The following is a 21,565-nucleotide window of genomic DNA, read 5'->3' as shown; positions in this document are numbered from 1 at the left end:
ACTAATACCCTAAACGTTTGTTCACTGTGCCATAATTGTAGCTCGACAGAAAACCAGAAATATAAATAATTTCCTGATAAATTAGCGTATAAAGAAGCCGAAAGGTTCGAATAAATCTAAACCAAAGTATTCTCTCGGAATGTTACGTTCCTATGAGAAAACGGCATAACCGTAGATCAGTTAGAAGGAAAGGATGTGCAGACTGCAACAGTCTTACAGCGTAAAGCCGGTGTGCTACACACCTAAATGGTTATCAATAGAAGAAACGATAAACCGAGCCGATGAACTCGCTTAATTACTAAATGCCTACTGAACTGACCAATCATTACGACGATTGTTACTCATGTGTTATTAACTCAATCTCGTTTTCAAACACATCAAGCATATGTAAAATACAGACTCTACAGTTAACGGTAAAACACCGAGCTCAGCTCACTAGTATTTATATCCATAACGAAATCATATGATAATCACGTGGTAATAGCAATTCCATGTGTACATGTAAACTGATTAAAGTCACTTCCCTTACACAATCAACTTAGTGACATTAAAATATTCATAGACATGAGAAATACACTCTTCTCACACATTGCTATCTTTTTGTTTTTGTAATCGTACATTTTACATTTTTTGTCTGTAACTTTTGTTTTGTGCATGTCTTGCATTGTCTTGTCTTGTATATACATTGTATTGTCTTGTACATGTATGTATGTTTAGGAGAGCCACTAGTGGTCTTCGGGCCGTTGGTAATCCTCGTTAAATAAATAAAGCATTAAATTAGTAAAACACGTTAATGCACATATAAACAGAAAATAAAAAAAGTGAAGTAGTGCTCAACCAAAAAAACAAAAACAAAACAAAAACAAAATAAAAACAAAGTAAAACAACCACACAAACAGAAACAAAACAAAACAAAACAAAGAAGGAAATAGAAAAATAACAATGGGCATTTTGAAGGAAGCTGACCTACAAAAAACCTCTCCTTTGCTTCTCTAGTTTGGAACCGATTTTCTAGATATACCTGCCGGGTTGCTTACTCAAAAATACAGGTGTTCTTTCTCTTTTCTATTGAGACAAGCTGTTTATTGAGCTGTGGTAGACTATAAATACCCTTGGTTTTCTAATCGGATTGGGAGCTATGAGCACATTTTTTTAGACTTGAGGATATTCCCTTACTCTCTACTCCAACTATACACTGACCCTCCCGTTATTGAAAACAATGTCTGATAAAGCCCTTTTAGTTTTTTTATTGTTATAGATGCACCTGGATATGCACGAACAACTGACTCAGCACCATACGTCTTGGCTGGAAACCACGGGCACTTGTCTCAGAAAAAAATGACCCTTATACTGTAAACTGTTATTTACAGGTACAGGGGTCAACTTTTTTCTGACACAATTGTCTGTATAGAAAACCTTACTTTAAAGCTCATATGTTAAAAAGGGCATTTTTTGAATTTCCCGCTTCATACTCTTTTTCTTCTGGTACCGAACTAATCAAACTGAACCAGGAGCCTCGTTTTGACAACTGTCAAATATGGAGTCGACCAACTTCCTTCATACGAATTTGACATGATTGTAATGATAAGTTTACACGATATCGGTAGTAATTTTCCCAAGACATGGCAGAGAGTGTTGTGGTGCCGTCAGATATTATATTAGCACACAACGAATACAGTCACTCTGCCTTAGAACATGTAGATCATCTTGATTTTTTGAACGACGACAATGAGGGACTCCCGTTTTTCCACCGGGTTGAATCCAGCGAGGTTGTTTATCAGCCTCGCAGAAGGAAAGCAAAGATGGTCGATAGATACCTTATTGGCGATTTGTTGGGAGAGGGGTCATATGGCAAAGTGAAAGAGGCAATAGATACTGTTACCCTATGCAGAAGAGCTGTAAAAATTTTAAAGAAGAGAAAGCTACGGAAGATACCAAATGGAGAACAGAATGTCCTGAGGTGCTTACTTCATTTAATTATGTTTGAAAACTGGTAAAGCCAAAAGAGTGTTTATACTGTAATTATGACAAGGAGTTTAGATTTTGGTCTTTGCCAAATAATGCTATATATTGTGGAACTGAAAAGTCACTTAGTAGTTGCTGTGAGAATCGTTCTGGGACCCCTTTTTCTATTTTCAGTATTCTAACTGACTGATCTATAGAGTGAACTCCCTAGTGCAGCTGATTAAGGCTGGCTATATACCTTACCAAATTCAATACACACCCTTCCCTTTTCTTTTTCCTTGGACAGCTACCACTGGGGACCCCAAGTAGCACACAGGTTCTCCACTGGTAACCGCAGATGAACATTAAACCCCAGGGTTCACTACTGGGAGATTCGGGAGAAATAGTCACTGTGGGGTCACTCACTTTGCCTTCAGATAACACCTAAAGCAAAGTGAAGTCGCCCTCTCATTTTCAGATATCGCCCATGATCGGGACTGTACTCCGTCTTTTAAGAGTAATAATGACCTCTCTTTCAGTAACAATTCAAACAAAAATGGGGCCCGTTCCAGAAAATGAATTGTTAATTTTTTTTTTCAAATCAATCGATTTATTGGTTACAAGCAAGTATTTTAATCAACTTTTTGTTACAAACATTTAAGACAGGCTACAGAATGAACATTCTTCACTTCAGCTTATGATAATTCATGTTTTACCGCTCTTTTTGCGTTACAAAACGTGCAAATTTGCATTGCGGTTTCTTCAGACTTCGGTTAAATTTATCTCAATTGATAATCCGGTAGAAAACCCGAAGCGTTTCTTTTGATCATCTTGTTTCATAACAGAACAGTAAATTCTCCATTTCGATGGAATATATCTTAAGCTTGAGACAAGCTTGTACCGACCGATACAATGTGTGTCAATAAAGTTTCACAGCTTTGTCAGTTATAAATTTTGAACATGATCATTGATACTCTTGATCAACTGATATCAAGAGACTGGATATTTTAAACAAGAAATCATTATGGATTAAAAGGAATCGGGAAAAAAAAACAGAACAAAAGGAAGATTCCAACAGAATATCACTGCATGAAATTTTATATTCCTGTGCTTCTTAAAAAAAGACAAAATTAATAGGACAATGCATTGCAAGAATCTTTGCTTTACTCAATTATATATAAATTTTGCTGCAATAAATTTCGTAAAGGGTAAAGGTATATATTAGATATTCAATTTCATGAATATATGATACAGTCAATCATTCAGTCAGCAACTGATTTCTTTTTGTCCAAAATATTTAGTTACTTGCATATGTAGCTTATAGAAAAAGTAACATTTACCTCTATAATAGAAAATGAATATATCAAAATGCTTGTTTATATTGTGTGTATGTAAGTAACATATAACACATTTAATTTTAAAAAGCTTTCATAAATGTGCGCATACATGTTCACTTTTCCTGTTCACTCCCCTTGTTCTCCCTAGTGTCTCTAAGAGAAGTCACTTCTCCCTGTTTTTCTCAAGTAGCTTGAACCCTGAAACCCTGAGGAGTCCATTACATGCACTTAACTCAGAACTATTGGTAAGAACACCTGAACTCAACTTGGTCTTTAAGACCTCTATTGAATCCCTGATTCAGATTTCCTGCTACAGTAGAGTTGCTTGCAGTGCCAATATTATGAGAAGTCACCCAGTGGTTACTGTGAGAATGAAACCTAGGAATCTCCTTCTATAGTCAGTGCTCTAACTGCCTGAACTAAAGAGCTACATGTTACTCCCTAACCTAGCTGATTAAATTCACTACACTAACTATCAATGACTATTATTGTTTTATAATGATTCTTATCAATATGAATAGAATGGTGAATTTCCTGACCTTAAATCACAAAGTTAATGAGCCCTCATACATGTAATTGTGATTTCCATAAGGTATGATATCCAGAATTCGATTGTTGATCAAAGGTTTTATTTATTTATTTTTCTTACCTTAAGACATTAGCAAACCCTAAATTACATGTACAGCAGCCAGGTGGTCATGGAATATGTTAGTGTTTTTTTCCAATGCTGGTTTTGATAGGGATCACTTAAAAAAATAAATGTCCTCTCTTAATGCTTAATTCCTAAAAGCATGTATTAGAGTAATCAAGGGAATCTAGATTCTAGTGGAAATCAAAAGAATACAATCCAGAGATAAAGACTACTCGCTAGACAGGGAAAACTGACATACAACAAAGAACATGAAAAAACATGCAAAGTCATTATGTTTCTCAAAAAGTTAAGTCAATAGTTTTCCTTTTCCATAGATCTCAAAGTGTATGTCAAGATATTAGGCTGACTTCACAGTGCCTGTAGTATCCTTTATTTCAAGTGTTTTTGGATAGAAGCAATGTATGAAATCCCCAAAAGTTGGATTGTTTAACGATATATCATCTATACAGCATAAACTGAAAGCAAAGGATCTGGCAAAACAATGTTCCTTCTTTTTAATCAGATCAGCTATTAAGTCAGACTTATGAGAGTGAAGGAATTGGTCAGCAAGTGGAGGAGCACAATTTGTTCCCATTGGAATGCTGGCTGTTTAAAAATGTGACCACCACACTGGACAAATGTGTTGTTGATAAAAAATTCCTGCATATTGAAAATATCATCTTAGGTGTATTTGGAAGATAATTAGGAATCATATTCTACTAAGTATGAAGAATCTTACATTACACAAAAAGTCGAGAGAGAGGATTCTCTTACTTTCATTCCGGGTCCAGTGGATCACAGAGTTTTACAGAGTCTACTCCTAAAATTCTCCAAGTAGTTTCTTCTATCTGGAAGTATTTTGGAGTCACTCCAAGTATTTTATTACCATGTGTATTGTAATCATGTTCACCTGACAGGTAAGACAGGAGGTAGGTGGTACTTCAAAGGATAATCAGGGCAATAAAAAATTACCAGTTGGGAGTATCTTATTGCCTTGTGGAGGAAGTATACCAAGATCACTCCAGGATTTTTATGGCATTTTTATGAATTTCTTAGAGTCAATTTAGTTTCCTTCAGTTAACTTACATTATGTACCTAGACCCCATAAGTTAATTTAAAATCCCATAATATGTTGTTGTACACAAAAAATAATGGAGATAATTATGAAATCTTAAATTTTTGTACATGTAGGTATAAATATAATTTTCAAACTACTGGTAAACTGCTTCAAATAAATGTATATATTGAACAAATGCCATTTCCAAATGCTACAGGTTACTTGATGATAAGATTATATACAAAATATAGAAGGTTAATTTGTACTATTCCAGCTATGTAAGAGGTTGTCTGGCAAGCTATTTTTTGACTTGGTACCATTCTAATGGAGGAATGGAATTCCAACCTCTTACATTGTAGTAAATTTGCACCACAAAAGGATAGCTGGTCTGCAAGACAGCCAATAAATTTTGATTTACATGTAGCTATTAAGAATTCCAAGAAAGAACTTTTGAATGGATTTACATTAAAACTATGCTAGTATAGAATGTACAAAAAATTACAGGAATGTTTAGAAAAGAGTTGGAAAATAGCATAATTTATACTGTTGGATTCATTGTATATATTTGAAGTAAACTGTTGTGGAGATGTTGAATGTGCTACAAGTATTATTTTTCAGAAATGACTTATATGTTGTGCTTTAGTATAAAGATGTACATGTGTGGTATATTTTTATATGTAGTAAGACATCTGTAATTATTTTTTTTTAATAAGAAAGAAATAGTTTAATTTATTTTGTAGAGAGATCCAGTTATTGAAGAAGTTGACACACAGAAATGTAGTTGATTTGTGTAATGTAGTATTCAATGAGGAGAAACAAAAAATGTATCCTTGAATAACTGTATTACATTATTAAACCTCTACTCATTCCTTATTACATTATTGTATTAACAATTGGGTGGTAAATAGAATCATCTTTCTGAATTTCATTGCAAATTATCTAGGCTCACAATGGATTTATTGATTTAAATTTGGTAAACCGCTTTTTATACATGTAGATAGGGCTTACTTTGTTAGTGATTTTGGTGCGATATCAACTTCCTATATGGGTGGGCAAATGCTTAGTAAGACGGTGGGTGCACCTTCATGTTTGTATCTACAACTGTACATGTAGTTTGCTAGACAGTGGGTGCACTTTCATGTTTGTATCTACATCTGTACTTGCAGTTTACTGCTATTTTGCCCTTGTACATGTATATATACATGTAAATGATAATCCTTATATGTGTATAAGTGTAACTTTTACATCATTTCTAAAATTGTCATGTCTTTAATGAATTCTTCGTAATCTCAATTTGTAAATTATGACATTCAAGCTTTGAGGTAGATATAAACTTGAAAAAAAGCTGTGTTTAATTTATCATGTCAAATCCTATTTGAAAAAAGTGAAAGTTTTAACATTTCTGTTTAGTGTGCTCATAATTTTACATTCTTTTCACAATATTTCCTGATTACTTTTCCTGACACTAAACAGGTACATGTTTATGGAGTACTGTGTTTGTGAGTTGCAAGAAATGTTAGAAAGTGCCCCAGAGAAGAAATTTCCAATTTTCCAGGCTCACAAGTAAGTTTAATTTATATAGACTATAACCTGTTTAGTCAACTATGAAGTAGAGAATTTTGTGGGCACTAATGATAAGAACCTTTTTTGCCATGAAATTTTAGTAAAAGTTTGCCAAGTGTATTGTTTCAACATAAAGTTAGAAATACAAAATTACATAACACCATATTTAGAGAACCTGCTAATCATTTTGAATTAGAATTAATACAGAAGTGAAAATATTTGAAAAAATTTTCAATTGACCTACAAGACATTCAGTCAGACTAAGAAATTAAGACAGTTTTTATAAAAAACAGAAACAAGCCTTAAATATCTTCAGGCATATGGTCAAAATTATCTGACTGATCAAGTTTCAGTCAATGTTCATGTCAGATGTTCAGGTCTGCTCTCTTTTTGTAGTTACTTCACTCAATTAGTAGATGGTCTGATATTTCTACACAGTCGTGGAATAGTCCACAAAGATATCAAACCAGGAAATCTTCTGTTATCTACTGAAGAAATTCTCAAAATAACAGATCTCGGAGTAGCTGAGGTAAGGGAAAGAGAAGAAGTTACATTTCTCAATGTAGCTGAGGTAAGGGAAACAACTCTCATAATACATGTTACAGAGGTCAAAGTAGCTGAGGTATGGGAAACAACTCTTATAACATATGTTACAGATGTCTAAGTAGCTGAGGTAAGGGAAAGAGAAGAACTCTCAGATCTTGTGAAAGAAAAGAAATTCTCATGATAATTGCAACTGATGTCCCAGAATTTAAGGAATGGAAAAGAAAAATTCTCAAAGTAATGAATCTTTTATTAGCAAAGTTAAATAGTATCTGATACAAGTGTTTGTCAAGTATTTAGGATGTATGCTATTAGTGTGAGGAAATCTTTCTTTTCCTTAATTAAAAAAAAAGCCTAACAGATAAAAAAAATATAGTGACTATGAACTTTTGAACGTAGATTGTGAAGTTCCAGGTTATATATATACTCAATATTTTCCCTTGTTTCCAGGAGATAGATCTTCATGCTCAGGATGATACATGTCATACTAGTCAGGGGTCACCAGCATTCCAACCTCCAGAGATAGCAAATGGACTGGAATCTTTTCCTGGGTTTAAAGTAGATGTGTGGTCCAGTGGGGTAACTTTGTAAGTATTACACATTTCATCTTTAATTTTGTTTCCTTTATATTTTAATGGGGTGATAAATTTGATGCATATTTTTTGCATTTTAGGACTTTTATTTGTTAGTATTGTGAGATTGAATCTTTTGTGAAAAAATCCCTTTTTTAGCACTTTCTGTGAATGTAAACATTTTCTATTCCTTTGCAATCATAAAATAACCAAGAAAATAACTTTCTTATAAAATGTTCTAGGTTAATAATATGCTTATAACAGGATTTAGATTTTGCTTGGATCTAAAATCTGTTTACTGATTAAAAATTGGCCAGCGTTTAAAATTTAGAATTCAGGTACTCTAACTTTTCTTGTTTTTATTAAGAAATAAAAAACATGATAAAACAGACTGTTAAAAACTACTTACATGTAGTATATCACAAACTTACACATTCAGGCTGTGTTTTTTGACAATACCTTAATAAAGTTTTCATTCTGCAGTAGAAAAAAGATGTTTTCCAATATAGGTAGACTTTGTTTAATTATAATTAATCCCAATTGTTCCATGTCAAATTAAAACACTGAGTGCACAGGAAATCTTTGACTTCATAGTAATCTTAGATAATTATAGACATGGTTAAAAAATATACAGGCAAAAATGTGCATGTACCACAAATTCAGTGCAGCACAGCTGTATGTGATACCTTGTATTAGTATATGAAGGCAACAATTGTGAGATAAAATGAAAAATGTAATTTTCTCTAAAATAAAACAGATTTTTTTTGCTCAGAATGTTTTCAGAATTTTCAGTTTTTTGCATTGTTTTAAGTATATCCATGTTATTTTTTTCAGATACAATATGACGACGGGGAAGTATCCCTATGAAGGAGACAATATTTATAAACTTTTTAATAACATAAGTCATGGAAAATACTCAATACCTGATACCGTAGATAGTTTATTAACTAATTTATTAAAGGGTGAGTTACTAATAAATGAGTTATTATACCAGGCAGTGGGTGGCACACAACAAATTTTGATCTATTTCATATCACAATTGGCTTCTTCCTCATAGTTAATGTTACTTTTTGATTAACTTCAATGGTTAAAGAGAAATAAATTACATAGAAAGCATTGAAATTCATCAAAAAAGGGAGATAACTCTTTAATTTGAACAAAAGTTGGTTGCTTTGTTAGGGAAATTTAAAGTCATTTTCAGAGCCATCCATCGGCGATTTAAAACAAACTTTATATTATTTGAATGCATTACATTGAAACAAAAAAATCAGTGAGATAAAATTGATCCTGTGCCACTTATATTATATCATAGGATCTGCCTGATTTTTACATGGACAACCTCTTAAGTGTACCAAACCTATAAATATTGTGTTTTAGTCTGTATTGGACTTGAAACCTGTATTGGATGAGCCACTTTGAGCATCAAGTCCAAAATAGGATTTAAGGTGCAATATGGACAAGCACAATATTTTCAGTACTGTACACTTCATGTTATCATTTATTTATTACACAGCTACAACCAAAAATTAGTAAATAAGTTTTCCTGCAAAATTATTCTTGGACAGTTATAAATGGTGACTTGTGACTTTTGCATGATATACTTTTTCTAGTATTCAATATGGAAATTAAGTGGATCTTTCTGGAATATGATAAACAAGAGCATCCTCTAATTTGAAACTTTAGAAAAATCATTATGGAAAAGTTAGGGATAATAAATCATAAATTAGAGCTTTTTGTTGGGTGAAAATAATAACTGTGGAATTTATGTTGATGTTAGCATGATTTTATAAAAATTTATTAGACTATGGGCTGTTCTTGTCACAGGACATAAGAAATGTAATTAGTTGCTGAACTTCTATAAACATGAAATTGTTAAATTGAAAATATCCTGGTCAACAGCTGCTTATACAGAAGGGAAAAGAAATTATACTGGTAAATGTTATAATTAGATGATAAAACAATGGGGAAAAAAGGAAGTGAAAAAACTTTTGAAAATTTATGTTGTCCTATTACTTTACCTAAAACTAGAAGCCTATGTGGTACATGTGTACAGATAAATAATCATTGGTTTAGATGTTGAACATGTAATACAGATACGTAGTTTAGCAGGTTTAAATGAAAAGAATGCTTTAGAACAAACTACTGGTATTCTGAATTATCTGTACATATGGACCATTCAACATGTATGGTATAAATGGTTTCTTCAAAATGTCCATGAAGTGTGTTCAGTTTCTTTTTTATGAGTAAGTTTTTTTTTATTAATATGACTAATTATTGTTAGGCATGTTGATGTATGAAGCAAAGGAAAGAATGAGTATAGAAGAAGTCCAGCAACATGAGTAAGTACAAAATATTATTACAAAAAATATCACACTACATGTATGGAGTTACATCTAATTGATCATTGTATGCTGAGAAGCCTCTGTTGGTGCTCCCACAAAATTATGCAACACCTTCCCATACATATAGCTGAAAGGTATAAAAATTGGTTACAAGTATGTGTTGTATTTACCTCACAGAAGTACTGACTGATCCTGCTTAGAAAAAAAAATATGAAAGGGTTTCTATTATGAGCCCATCTTCAAAATTTAAGGCATATCCATACCAAAGTTGGTTATATGTTCATTATGTTTGGGTACAATTAAGGTAAGAGGTGGTAACAATTTAGTTATCTATGTATGTAGTGGATTTTTAGCTATCATTTACAGTGTCTGATAAACTACACAGTTTAGTTATGTAGTTACACTTTTCACACCCTCCAGTTGAAAAAAAAGATAATGCAGCTTAATGCCTATTATATGGTTAGAACATCTTAACAAGTCTATTGACCCACGTGACTAACATATTTCTTACCAACAAATTTTAGATGGGTTAAGAAGAAGCATCCTATTAGTCTAGATTATGTGAAGTTTCCTCCCAACAAAGAGGGTATGGACAAACATCACAGTATGTCAGTAATACAGTATCTTGATGATCTACATTGCCCAGAGGAGGAGGATGAATATGATGATGAAGATATTCATATACAGCAAAATAGTAAGTGTACTATGTAAGCAAGTTTTACTGATGTGGTATGACCAGTCAGAGATTTGCTTGTAATTTCAGATTTTCTGTATAATTGAAATAACAAGAAATTTTCAAAGTATAATAGGGGGTTACACACTAATTTGAAATAACCTATTAACAGGAAATATTTCAAAAGAGTATCATCTGTCCTGCCTGTACCATATTTTGGTGTGTATAATGCACATTTATGTATTGTGCACACTGCAATTTTGAAGGTCAAAACCTGTGCAAAAGTTTTTTAGAAATAGAATTTTGTAAGACAAAAGATCGATATTTTGCACTTGATAGGTCAATTTATTTACCTTGATCAAGTATTTCCTACATAAAATGTGAAGGAAAGAAACTTCCATTCACACTTACACATCATGTAAAGATTGGTAACTACATAATTGGATAATTTTAATTTCAAAGCATGATAAAATTAACACAGGATTATGAAATGGCTTATAAAACAAAATAAAAGTCCGGAAAATCGGGCATTTCTGGTTTTGGTTGTTACTCAAATTTTGTAATTTTTCATTTTAAAACATATTTTAAAGAAAGAAAATTGTTAGAAACAATCAACATAAGTTTCAAAATAATCATTTTTAGCTGCAAAAACATTCAATAGTGAGGGTTTGACAAAAAAGGACTTTGTTACTTGGTTTTTAGTTGTTTCATTTTAATCTCTGTGTTTTATAAGAAAGAAATATTGTATTACCTATGTCTGAAACATGTTATTAAGACATTTATATTTGATTGGAAGACAATATCATTTAAAAATCGATACTTAGAGATGTATTTAATGATTATAAAAGCTTTCTTTCAGTAACAGTTTACTTCCAGTTTGTCTGTTTACATTACACAATGTCTTTTCTCTTATAAAAAATCTTTTATTTCTTGGCCATATCTTAAATATTAATGCATAATTTGTACCCCCATGCTCTAGAAAGTATTTTTATGTAAAAATATGTGCATTATACACACCAAAATATGGTGTGTAATAGTAAATATTAAATGTAAAGGATTGACCCTACAAATTTGAAAGGAAATCATATAACATGTACAAGTAACAAGATCAATACTATTTCCATACTTTCTTCATAGCTAACATGCTTTATAAACTATTTCATTATGGATGGACTATTGAAGTCTCATTTAAGAGCAACACAAGTCTTTTAAGTGCCTTTGAGTTGATATTTTTCATCCTGATGGAGTTGTTGTCTTATTGACATAATCACCATATCCATTCTCATGTTGTATTATGTAGAAATTTTTATTGTTGGTTGTTGCTGCTACTTACTAAGTTCTTATACAAGAATTTGAGTGTCATCTACTTATTTTGGAATATTGTTCCTGTATATCTAAGGGTAACATGTCTTACTGTTGACTTCTTTTTGTGAGCTATCATAATATTTAAATATTTCCAACTTGTACAAAGCATGGTCTTTAAGATTGATTCATAGCTCAAATCTTGAAATGCAAGAATTATATGTAAAGGTTGTCCAGCTTCAATTAATTAACCAATTTCTTGACAAAAGGATATTTCAATGTATGATGATATTTTGTCTTTAAACAGATGGTCAGAAGCCACAAAGAGATGTGGATAATTCTCCCATACCAGATCCAAAACACAAGAAACGGAAGAACAAAGGAGGACTTCTTAGTTCATGTAAACAATCGTAGTATTCCAGTGTCATGTATGTGTGAGTGGGTTGGTCATGTGATTTTTGTGAGAGATGTTAGTTATTCCATTTTTATGGGAACCAATTACGGTGAAATCTGTTTATCTGAATTTTACTCCAGGTATCTGTGCTATCCCTTGGAGACTTTATGTGATACTTTGATGTCCCTTGCATGTCTTTCTTTCAGAAGTTCAAAGTTCAAACATGTTAGATTTTGTGACATTTTTTCTGTTTAGCTCTTCTTAATGGTAGTAAACTTTTAAGTTCAATTATTATTTCTGCTGGATCTCTTATCATCCTTTTGATATTGACAATCTCCTCTGTTCAACAAATGTCTGTTTATCTATATCTCTTTTTAGAAAACTGTGTATAAACTATGTCTTTATACTAAGTAACTGTACAGCTGAAGAGTTGTTAAACCATGAATACATTTTGTGAATAAAAATCATTTTTTCATGTACATATAAAACTAGAGAAAATTATATACATATCATCATTAATTATTATCTCATTAAAACAAAAAGAATATTTATTTGTACTTTTTTCATAGGCATTAGGTATTACTTTTTGCTGGTAAAACTGTATCAGTTCCATGTCAAAAATGAAAATCATTCATGTTATTCACCAAAATACCATACAGAGTTTTTTAAATGTTTTTCAATTTTTGCTATATTGGTGGTAGTTGTCTGGCAATGAAAATTAAAAAAAAAACATGTGATTTGAACCCCCAAAAATTTATAGTTGATCCTTCTTGTGGGTATAAATTCCTGGATCACAAAAATTATATTTTGAAAAAAATCACCCATTTTTAGAACAAAAAGTGTGACATTTTCAACCTGTGAAAGTGTAAAAACACTTTATACAGTAAATGATATTTGTCAATCATAATTTGCTTGTGGTCCTTTCATTTATGTGTTCTCTCCAATCCAGTTGTCATTTATAAATTATAGGTGCTATCAAGCCATATTTAGATCATACCAATGATGATATTCCATTTCTCTGTGTATTGGCTACCTCTGTGATCATTGCCATGTTAATAGTCGCTGTCATCATTTTATAACAAATTGTCTAAATGACATGAAAGTTGTTTATTGAAAGAAAGATAGGGTTTACCATCGGGACAGTTTTTCGATAATTTTAATAAGAAGTTTAATGTTTGGTAGGGGGGTTATTTAACATTTTCTGGTTTTGAAAATGGACAGAGCACAAAACTCATTGATTTACATGGATGAACAATGTCCTCAAGTCATAATTATCATTACTTATTATTTCCTTCCTAATGTGGTACCCATTTTATAAATTATCGCAAATTTGTATTTTGCAATTTAATCATCTTCTGACTAATGAAATAAACTGACAAAATATAAGCAAGGTAATTTAATTTATGACATTCATGTGTATTATTCCCCAAATAGAGCATTTTATTTTTGTTTACAATTTAATTGTCTTCTGACGGAAGAAAGTTGTAATAATTTTATTATATGGATACATTTTTCAACATCTACATATGTTAGTTTCTAACAAATGGTCTATTTGTTGATTATTTGTGTTTTTAACTACAATATTTATGAGTAAAACATGTACATGTACTTTAGTGTCTGCAACTTTGATTGAAATATTAAATGTCAGCTGTTCAAACGTGAAAGAAAAACATTTTTATTTGCAATAAATTGACATGTTTATCATGCAGTGAATTTAAATGTTTAAGTTGACCAGTGTGTGTGGTTCAAATAGACTTCAACAATCTGTTCATCTCGAAAGGGTGATGGGCTCTTGGAAGTAATTGTTCACCCAGGTATTTTTTTATGGACTTTTTTTTGTAAATAACCAAGGGCCAAGCTTAATATACAGCTCTTGTTCAATTTGGTTAATAAATACGTAATTCACTTAAATGTTTAACACATATTACCTTATACATGTAACTTAATTGTTTTGTTACAAGCCTTTTGATTGGTACAAAATGTAGGTTCTTTTTGGATGAATCAGGTTATTTTATATAATCTGGTTGGTACTTTGACATAATTTACATTATTTGTCCACAGTCAAAGGTCCTAAAAAAATAATGTTATGTTTAAGAATCAATTTATAATTTATATTGGAATTGAGTGCAATGTTTCAGGCTATACACAATAACCTGGTTTTTCAAAACATTCCTTAGCTGTATGTTAAGTATCAAGATTTAATATGACTACATCAGATTCTCTTTTTATGTTGATCTTTGTCTATGGTTGTGAATCTTTAAAGTGCTGACAGAAACTAGATTTACTCCCAACAGTTTTAAGCATGTATCTCTGGCTAATTATCACATAAGTAGTTGTGGTAAAGTAAGTTTGTTCATGTTTTTTTTCTATTTTTGTTTAATTTTTTTTTATTTTATTAAGGTAGTTAAGTATTCTTTTCTGTAGTGAAATGTACAAAAAAAACCCGATACAAATATGAAACTGTAATTACATTAACTAATTAGCTAATTAGGCGAAGTCAGTCTGTGTGCCATATAAACTGCGTTTTACGTTGTAGGATATATTGGATGTGCTAAAATGTAAGGCAAACATTATATATCCCCCACCCCAAAATGCTTATAATAATTTCTACCTTTGTTGCTACCTGCATCAAACATTCTCATAACTATTATATGTGATTTTTAGAATAGTTGGTTACACTTATTAATCTGATTGAAGATCCAATGACTATATTTCTACCTGATGATCAAATTTATTTCACTACAATCTTAAACAAAGGAAAACAAACTGGTTTACAGTTTTAACTGAGACTAAAAAATAATACAGCTATTGAAAGGGAACCTTCTGAAGGTTTCCCACAAGAGTTAGAAATTCAAAAACTATAGAAACTTGTCTGTAGCCAATTTACATCCCCTTAACATAACTGATAACTCTCAATTTTGGTGGAAGAATTATTATTTTAAAGGACTAACTTATGCAGGTCCAAAATAAGATAAAATGTTTTCTTGAATTGGAATTGCCTCCCCTTAAATAAAAATATATTTTGAACTTCACTTAACATAAAAACACTATATGTATAAAAATTAAGTTCTAGTGTGGGTCAATATTATATCATGATAATTCAAGCAAGAGTACTGTGTTGTAAACAAAGAAAAGTTTTAAATATTAAAAAACTGTAACAAATGCAATTTTTGTCATACTCAGTAATTTATTAACTGAATAAAATTGTTGTCTTCACAAATTGATTGATAGGTGAATTAATACCCTTAATTTCCTTATACTTCATTTTGTTAACATGTATGCATTATATAATTTTTAATGGTGAAGCATATTGTCTTTTTAAGTTTGTTTTTTTTTCTGATGAGAATTTTAAAAAATAATCAAGAAAGTTACTGTCAAAATGTATAATGTTTTTAAGTATCCCAAATAGAACAACAATGTGAAAATTATACAGTTGCACATAATTTTCTATTTATTTATAATTTGGAACTGAATGTTTTGACAATGTCATAGTTTGGGTATCAGTGTGAAAGCAAACTTTTAGCTGTAAAAATGTGAGTTTCAGGTCTCTTTGCACAAATTGTTCTATAAGCAATCACATGATGTACCAAGTTTATGTTCTAGGCAAGCATTATTGTATCAGAAAGTTCTGTTTTTTTTTGTAATTACCAATGATACCTAGCTTCAGATAAGTCAGATTTTACTGTACATCTTAACTATTCCAGGTTTTGTTGGTACAGGGGTAAACCCTGTATGATTTTGTTAGATTAAATATTGTTATTTTGCCTCTATATTATTTTAATAAATTCTATTCATTTTACGTTTGGTATGTGATTCTGATATCATTTGAGGAATCCAATGTCTCCAGTTATGATTACATGTAGATCGTGCTTTAAGCAGTGCATTTCTCCTATGCAGTTATTAACTTGATTTTCTTAGTCAGAGGGTTTTAAATAGTCCTTTTATTTGGTTGAAACCAACAGCTTGATTTCATCAAACTTATGTGATGTCACAACCAATTACATATACTTTGCTTCAGCCTACAGATAAATATCACTCAATAGACAAACAAGCTTCTTGGGCAGCATTATTGGCTTATGTTTAAGTACCATTCTGTGTAAGAATCAGGCGATGGGTGGTGCATAATTTTTTTCATAGTACCTATCATCTGAAAAAGGAAAATTTACCAACACTTTGGTGGTTATTTCTGGAGATTATATCTGTAAATAGTTGGATAATGCAATAAAATATCATGCATGTTTTTTTTTCTTCTTATGCCACACCTTATATATGTTCCGCCTAATTCTTAGAGAAGTACTTAATACCTCTGGTGTGCTAGCCTGAAGATAACACTTTGGTTAAACTTTTTACAAATATCAATTTTCTCCTGAAATAAGTTTCTCTTGATTAACACTTGATTGGTAATATTGAGTGGTATTGACCTCTCTCTCCTAAAGCTGTGAATCACTGTCTTGTGCTATTTAACATAAATATTCACTAATGTGTTTCCAGCAATATCAATATTTTCATAATGTTGAGCATGTAACTAGCCTTGTTTACCCACAATATCTCTGGAGTTGTCCCTCTTTGTATAGAATTTCTATGCAGCATCGTTTGTCTTGTAACTTTTGTTAAGATCTTTTTTTTCAATAGATGTATATAACACCTTTAAAAAAATGAATGGAATTCGCTTAAGCGCCTTCCTCTTAATTTATGTGACCAGACCCTGCAATTAAATTAACTAAAAATTTAATATCAGTTATAAAACATGTGGTAAAGAAATGTTCACCAGATGTTGAATCAGTCGCTAAATCTATTTATGTTCGCCAATTTGAAATGCATATGAATATCGAAATAACGTTATTTTATGCAGTTATTTATTTAATGTAGAATGAATTAGATTAAGAAGTGTACGCTGTGTAGTGGGTGTATTTCTTGGAATAAAATGAACTAACAATTCCGTGAAAGCGTGTGTTCATGTGAACCATTGATAATATTTTGAATGCAAGTTGGCCGCTAAAATCTTGGTTCTCTTGATCACTCTTTCAAACAACTTTAAAAATTAATCATATCTACTTGAATAGAAGATGCACAAGAGACTTTGTATTACTAACAACTAACACAAAGTATCCGACCGTCAACCACAACATCAACCAACGCTCTCGTTTATGTTGTTTTGTAACGCTATTAGTGTCCTTTTGACAGTTATCCTACGACGTACTGCGTTCGGGGAGATGATGGTCCATGTAAATCAGTATTTTATAAATTACGAAGCAAGTAAAAGAAGTACTGTTAGATATATTTATGTGTGTGTATACAGAAACCCTATAGATTTTGTAGTGACTAAATAAGTACCTTTTTTTCTATCTTATGTCTACAAAAAAGATACTCGAAGTCACTATGTATTTATCTCAAATCATTTTGTGACTTAAATTATCAATAGGAAATTGATTTTTTTTTGGCGAAGTAAGGAATTATAATATCATCTGACAGGAGAAATGACCTGTTCCACCTGCGTGTAATTAAACATTTTTACCTGACGGCCTTTCAACAAGTCACAAGGTGGCGTCGTTTTAGTAGGATGTGTATTTTTCACGGTTGGTCGAACGGATTGAAAAGCGCAATGTTTTGAATAAGTAAAGGGTTTCACTAGAAACACATGTGAATTCGAAGGATATTTACGTTTTATAATTTTTATTCAAGTGATATGTTTTAAATATGACTTCGACTGAAACTGGTAAGTTTATGTTGTTCAATTACAAATAAAACCCAGGAAAATGCGTCTGCTACCGATTTTCGGGGTAGATTTTTCTCACCTGTCAAAATACCTTCACCCGTGTATATAACTCACCTGTAGCGGTACCAAAAAACCTATCAAAATTGTTTTGAAGTTAATTTGTGTTCTTACATTTGACAAATAATCTACAGTGAATAAACTATCTTTCTATAAATTGATGAGATACATTAATGCATTGATTTACGCATGTGGACCTTAATTTAGTAAACTTTATTTTTTATTTTAATAATTAATATCTATCTTAATTTCCTATAAGGATGTAAATAAGAAAAGAAAGGTTTTTTTTTTTAAAATATGTGTTATAAGTTGTGAATTAGTCATCTCATACCCGGTACATGTAATGTTGCATGGGACCTTCATGTCTTGAGGAGATATTTTTCCATTGACAAAACATGCCTTTTAACACCTTTGATCCAGAAAAACTGATCTTGTACTTGATTGTGCATAAAATTGAAATGGAAAATTGATTTGATAGCAGTTTATCTTGAAATCTGTATGCTCGACTTAAAATTGTAATTAGGGACTGTCTCAAAACAATTTTCAGGTGGGATTAAAGATCTTCCTTCTTCACAAGTCTTAATAGCTATGGTCAACATATGATTTAATTGAATTAAATGTAAATATCTCAATCATATGGAAACATTAAAAAAAATGAATAATGATATATCCAAATATATTTCTCATTAGTTTGATCTGAATGTTAAAATTCACTATAGCACATTAAACACAACTGTATAGAGAACGACCGAAAATATTTTCATAAACCTAAGAGCAAGTCCTTTCATATATCCTGGTCCTTACCCTTAACTCAGATGGAAGATTACAACTATTGAGTTCTTCCCAAAATTTAACAAGCCTTGGAACCTACATGTAGTTAGGCTCCCCACATTTCTACCCTTTAACTTACAAATATATATCCAGAGTTAAGTTTTGAATCTCAGTGGTGAAGGTGTGTGTGTGTGTGTGTGTGTGTGTGGTGGGGGGGGGGGGGTTGCATGATTAAATCAGATTTCCAGGGATTTCTATATAATCAAGCAAAATTTTCAAGCATTATGAGGGGAACAAGACCCTCTGCCCCCTCTTGATCCACCTATGCAAGATTACTGCCATTTTGCCACTTTTTGCCTTACCGGTACTTTATATATACCCTTGATCTAATTTTGCTTTTTGAAATATTTATTAATGAACATTAGCATTTGAAGCATTATTCACTGTGGATCACATTTCTATAAAGAGTATGTATCTTCTGAGTGACATTTGAGTACTTTTACTACTTATGGAATCTTAATGAAATGATGTGTGATCTTAGTCTGACATCTTATGTAAATGTGAGTAAGATTGATGACTTTCATGTCCACTAATCTCTTATTGTAAAATGGCTAGCATTTCAGGCTACTTAATGTCTGCCGATATTTTTGGAAAAAAATGAGTGACATTAGAATTTATTTAAGGTCAGACTCTTTTTTATAAACAATGTACCTGAACACTTGACATTTAAAGAAGCCTTGCATCAGATATTTCTAAATTACCCTTGTCTGACATTTTGGATTGAATTGACATTAGACATTTTCATATACATGTAACTGACAGACATTTAAGTCAGCCAGACATTATCTAATGACTGATACTTCAGTCAGTCAATTGTCAGACAATTTCATACACATTGTATTGCTACTGACAACTGACATTCCATTAAAGTCTGATGTCAGATACTAATCCTGGTTATGATGATTTACATTTGAGTTTGTTTGATGTCTTTCATTTTCATTGCAAAGAGTTGATATTAATACACCATTCAGAAGTCTGACATTTTCCAACTGACCGATAATTGTGCCCAGTCTGATGTCTGAAATTTTCATTAATTCTGTAAGATGATTGACAATGCTGTTATCAAGGTTTATCATATGCATGTTTGATAAGTTAATTTTTCAGTCTGAGAGTTTTTTTTGACATTGTATATTGAAATAGACCATTGACATTGATTACAGTATGTATGACATCCCAGATGAGTGTATTCTTATCAATTTTTAGCTCACCTGGTCATGTGAGCTGTTGCCATCACTTGGTGTCTGTTGTCGTCATCATTGTTAACATTTTCTTGAATCATTTTCTCCTCTGAATGGCTGGACAGAATTCAATGAAAGTTGTTGTGATTCTTCCTTAAGGAAGCCTGCACAAAGACTGAAAAACACGGCTGCAGTTACTATAAAAAGAACATAGGGGTCAGATAGTAGTTTTTCACATACAGATCTAAAAAAACCGTATGGTTGAACCAAATTCTAACATGAGTAAAAGTGTTAAGCATGATGAGATCTATTAGAAGCCAAATTTTCGGAAAACTTAATTACCCATGTTGGAGTTATTGACCTTTGTGGACATTTTTGCCATTTTTAATTACATTACAATTGTACCTTCAAAAATGTTTTCCTCAGAAAGCGCCGGAAAGAATTCAATGCAATTTGGTATAATATTCCTTAGGGTATTCTGCACAAAGCCAGCACTTCACAGTATTGTAGGAGTGCCTAATTTTGGTCTTGTAATCTGATGCTTTGTAACATTTATCACTTTAAAAATTGTCAAGCATCTATAAATCTATATATCTAGAAATAGCTGAAGCCAAGGCCTTTAGAATGCAGTAAAAATTTTCTGGAAAAAATTACCCACTGCAAATAGGTTTACCATAGAAACCATGCAAAAAGAAGTGAAAACTTGCAAAAAAGTTGATAAAATCAGGATTAAAAATATCAAATTTCCAGCAAAATATCTTTTTTATTTCTTTATAAATTTTTATTTCATGCCCTGAAACTGTCCAAACTTTTTCCATGGAAAACCCCTTCCTCATATGGGCATCAGCGGTTAGATTTTTAGCTATTTCACTTTGTAATCCATTTATCAAATTTAGCATTGAAAAAATTGACTTACTTTCACTTTCACAATGAAGTCAAATGTTATTGAAAAAAAGCCTCTTCGACATTGAAAATATATGAAACATTGCAAAATACTTTTAGAAGTCACCTTTTTCAAAAAATGTTTTATCAATAATAGATTCTTCATTTTTAATCACTATAGCAACCACGGTTTCCATTAATGTCATTTTTCATCCCTAGCCAAAAGTGTGAAACTAAACTGACCTGTGGAGTGCTGGCAAAATGATTGTTTGAATTTTGATCCCCGGAAAAACATGGCATCTGTTCCTAAAAATAGGACAAAGGGGTCAGACAACAGTTTTTGCATTCTGACTTGGGTAAAAGTGTTCAGCATGATAAGTTCTTTCTGAAGCCAAATTTTCATGAAAATCTGTTCACCCATGTTGCAATTAAAACCTTTTGCTAGAGACTTTTTCTCTGTTTTTCATTTTATTACTTTTACTGGATGAAATTCAATGAAAGTTGATATAAGATTGTATTTTTTTTGGGAATGTTTATCCTGGA

General features: G+C 31.6%; 2 protein-coding genes and 1 long non-coding RNA gene across 4 annotated transcripts in view; 2 read left to right on the top strand and 1 right to left on the bottom strand.

The window, feature by feature from the left end:
• The first annotated feature begins 1,515 nt into the window (after positions 1-1,515).
• LOC148629816 (serine/threonine-protein kinase stk11-like) lies at positions 1,516-16,157 on the top strand. Its single transcript, XM_088557624.1, has 9 exons — positions 1,516-1,960; positions 5,710-5,793; positions 6,443-6,532; positions 6,929-7,061; positions 7,526-7,662; positions 8,482-8,609; positions 9,929-9,986; positions 10,514-10,683; positions 12,272-16,157. The coding sequence occupies exons 1-9, from the start codon at positions 1,623-1,625 to the stop codon at positions 12,376-12,378; spliced, it is 1,245 nt and encodes a 414-aa protein (XP_088413750.1). The 5' UTR covers positions 1,516-1,622; the 3' UTR covers positions 12,379-16,157.
• LOC148629815 (uncharacterized) lies at positions 14,707-17,911 on the bottom strand. The gene is made up of 2 exons (XR_015917789.1): positions 17,874-17,911; positions 14,707-17,063 (listed from the first exon to the last, which is right to left on the bottom strand). It is a non-coding gene; the product is annotated as an uncharacterized LOC148629815 (long non-coding RNA).
• A 4-nt stretch (positions 17,912-17,915) lies between these two features.
• The window catches only part of LOC148629814 (uncharacterized), a 75,975-nt gene continuing 72,325 nt past the window's right edge, over positions 17,916-21,565 (top strand). For both annotated transcript variants that reach the window (XM_088557601.1, XM_088557590.1), the window contains exon 1: positions 17,916-18,074. In XM_088557601.1, coding sequence (XP_088413727.1) covers positions 18,056-18,074 — 19 coding nt within the window. In that variant the 5' untranslated portion in view covers positions 17,916-18,055. The remainder of the gene's footprint in view (positions 18,075-21,565) is intronic.

The sequence above is a fragment of the Perna viridis genome, chromosome 1, assembly GCF_037379345.1.
Source record: "Perna viridis isolate PV_CMFRI_1.1 ecotype Kerala chromosome 1, ASM3737934v1, whole genome shotgun sequence".
Lineage (NCBI taxonomy): Eukaryota > Metazoa > Mollusca > Bivalvia > Mytilida > Mytilidae > Perna > Perna viridis.
This window is presented reverse-complemented; position numbering and strand designations above follow the sequence as displayed.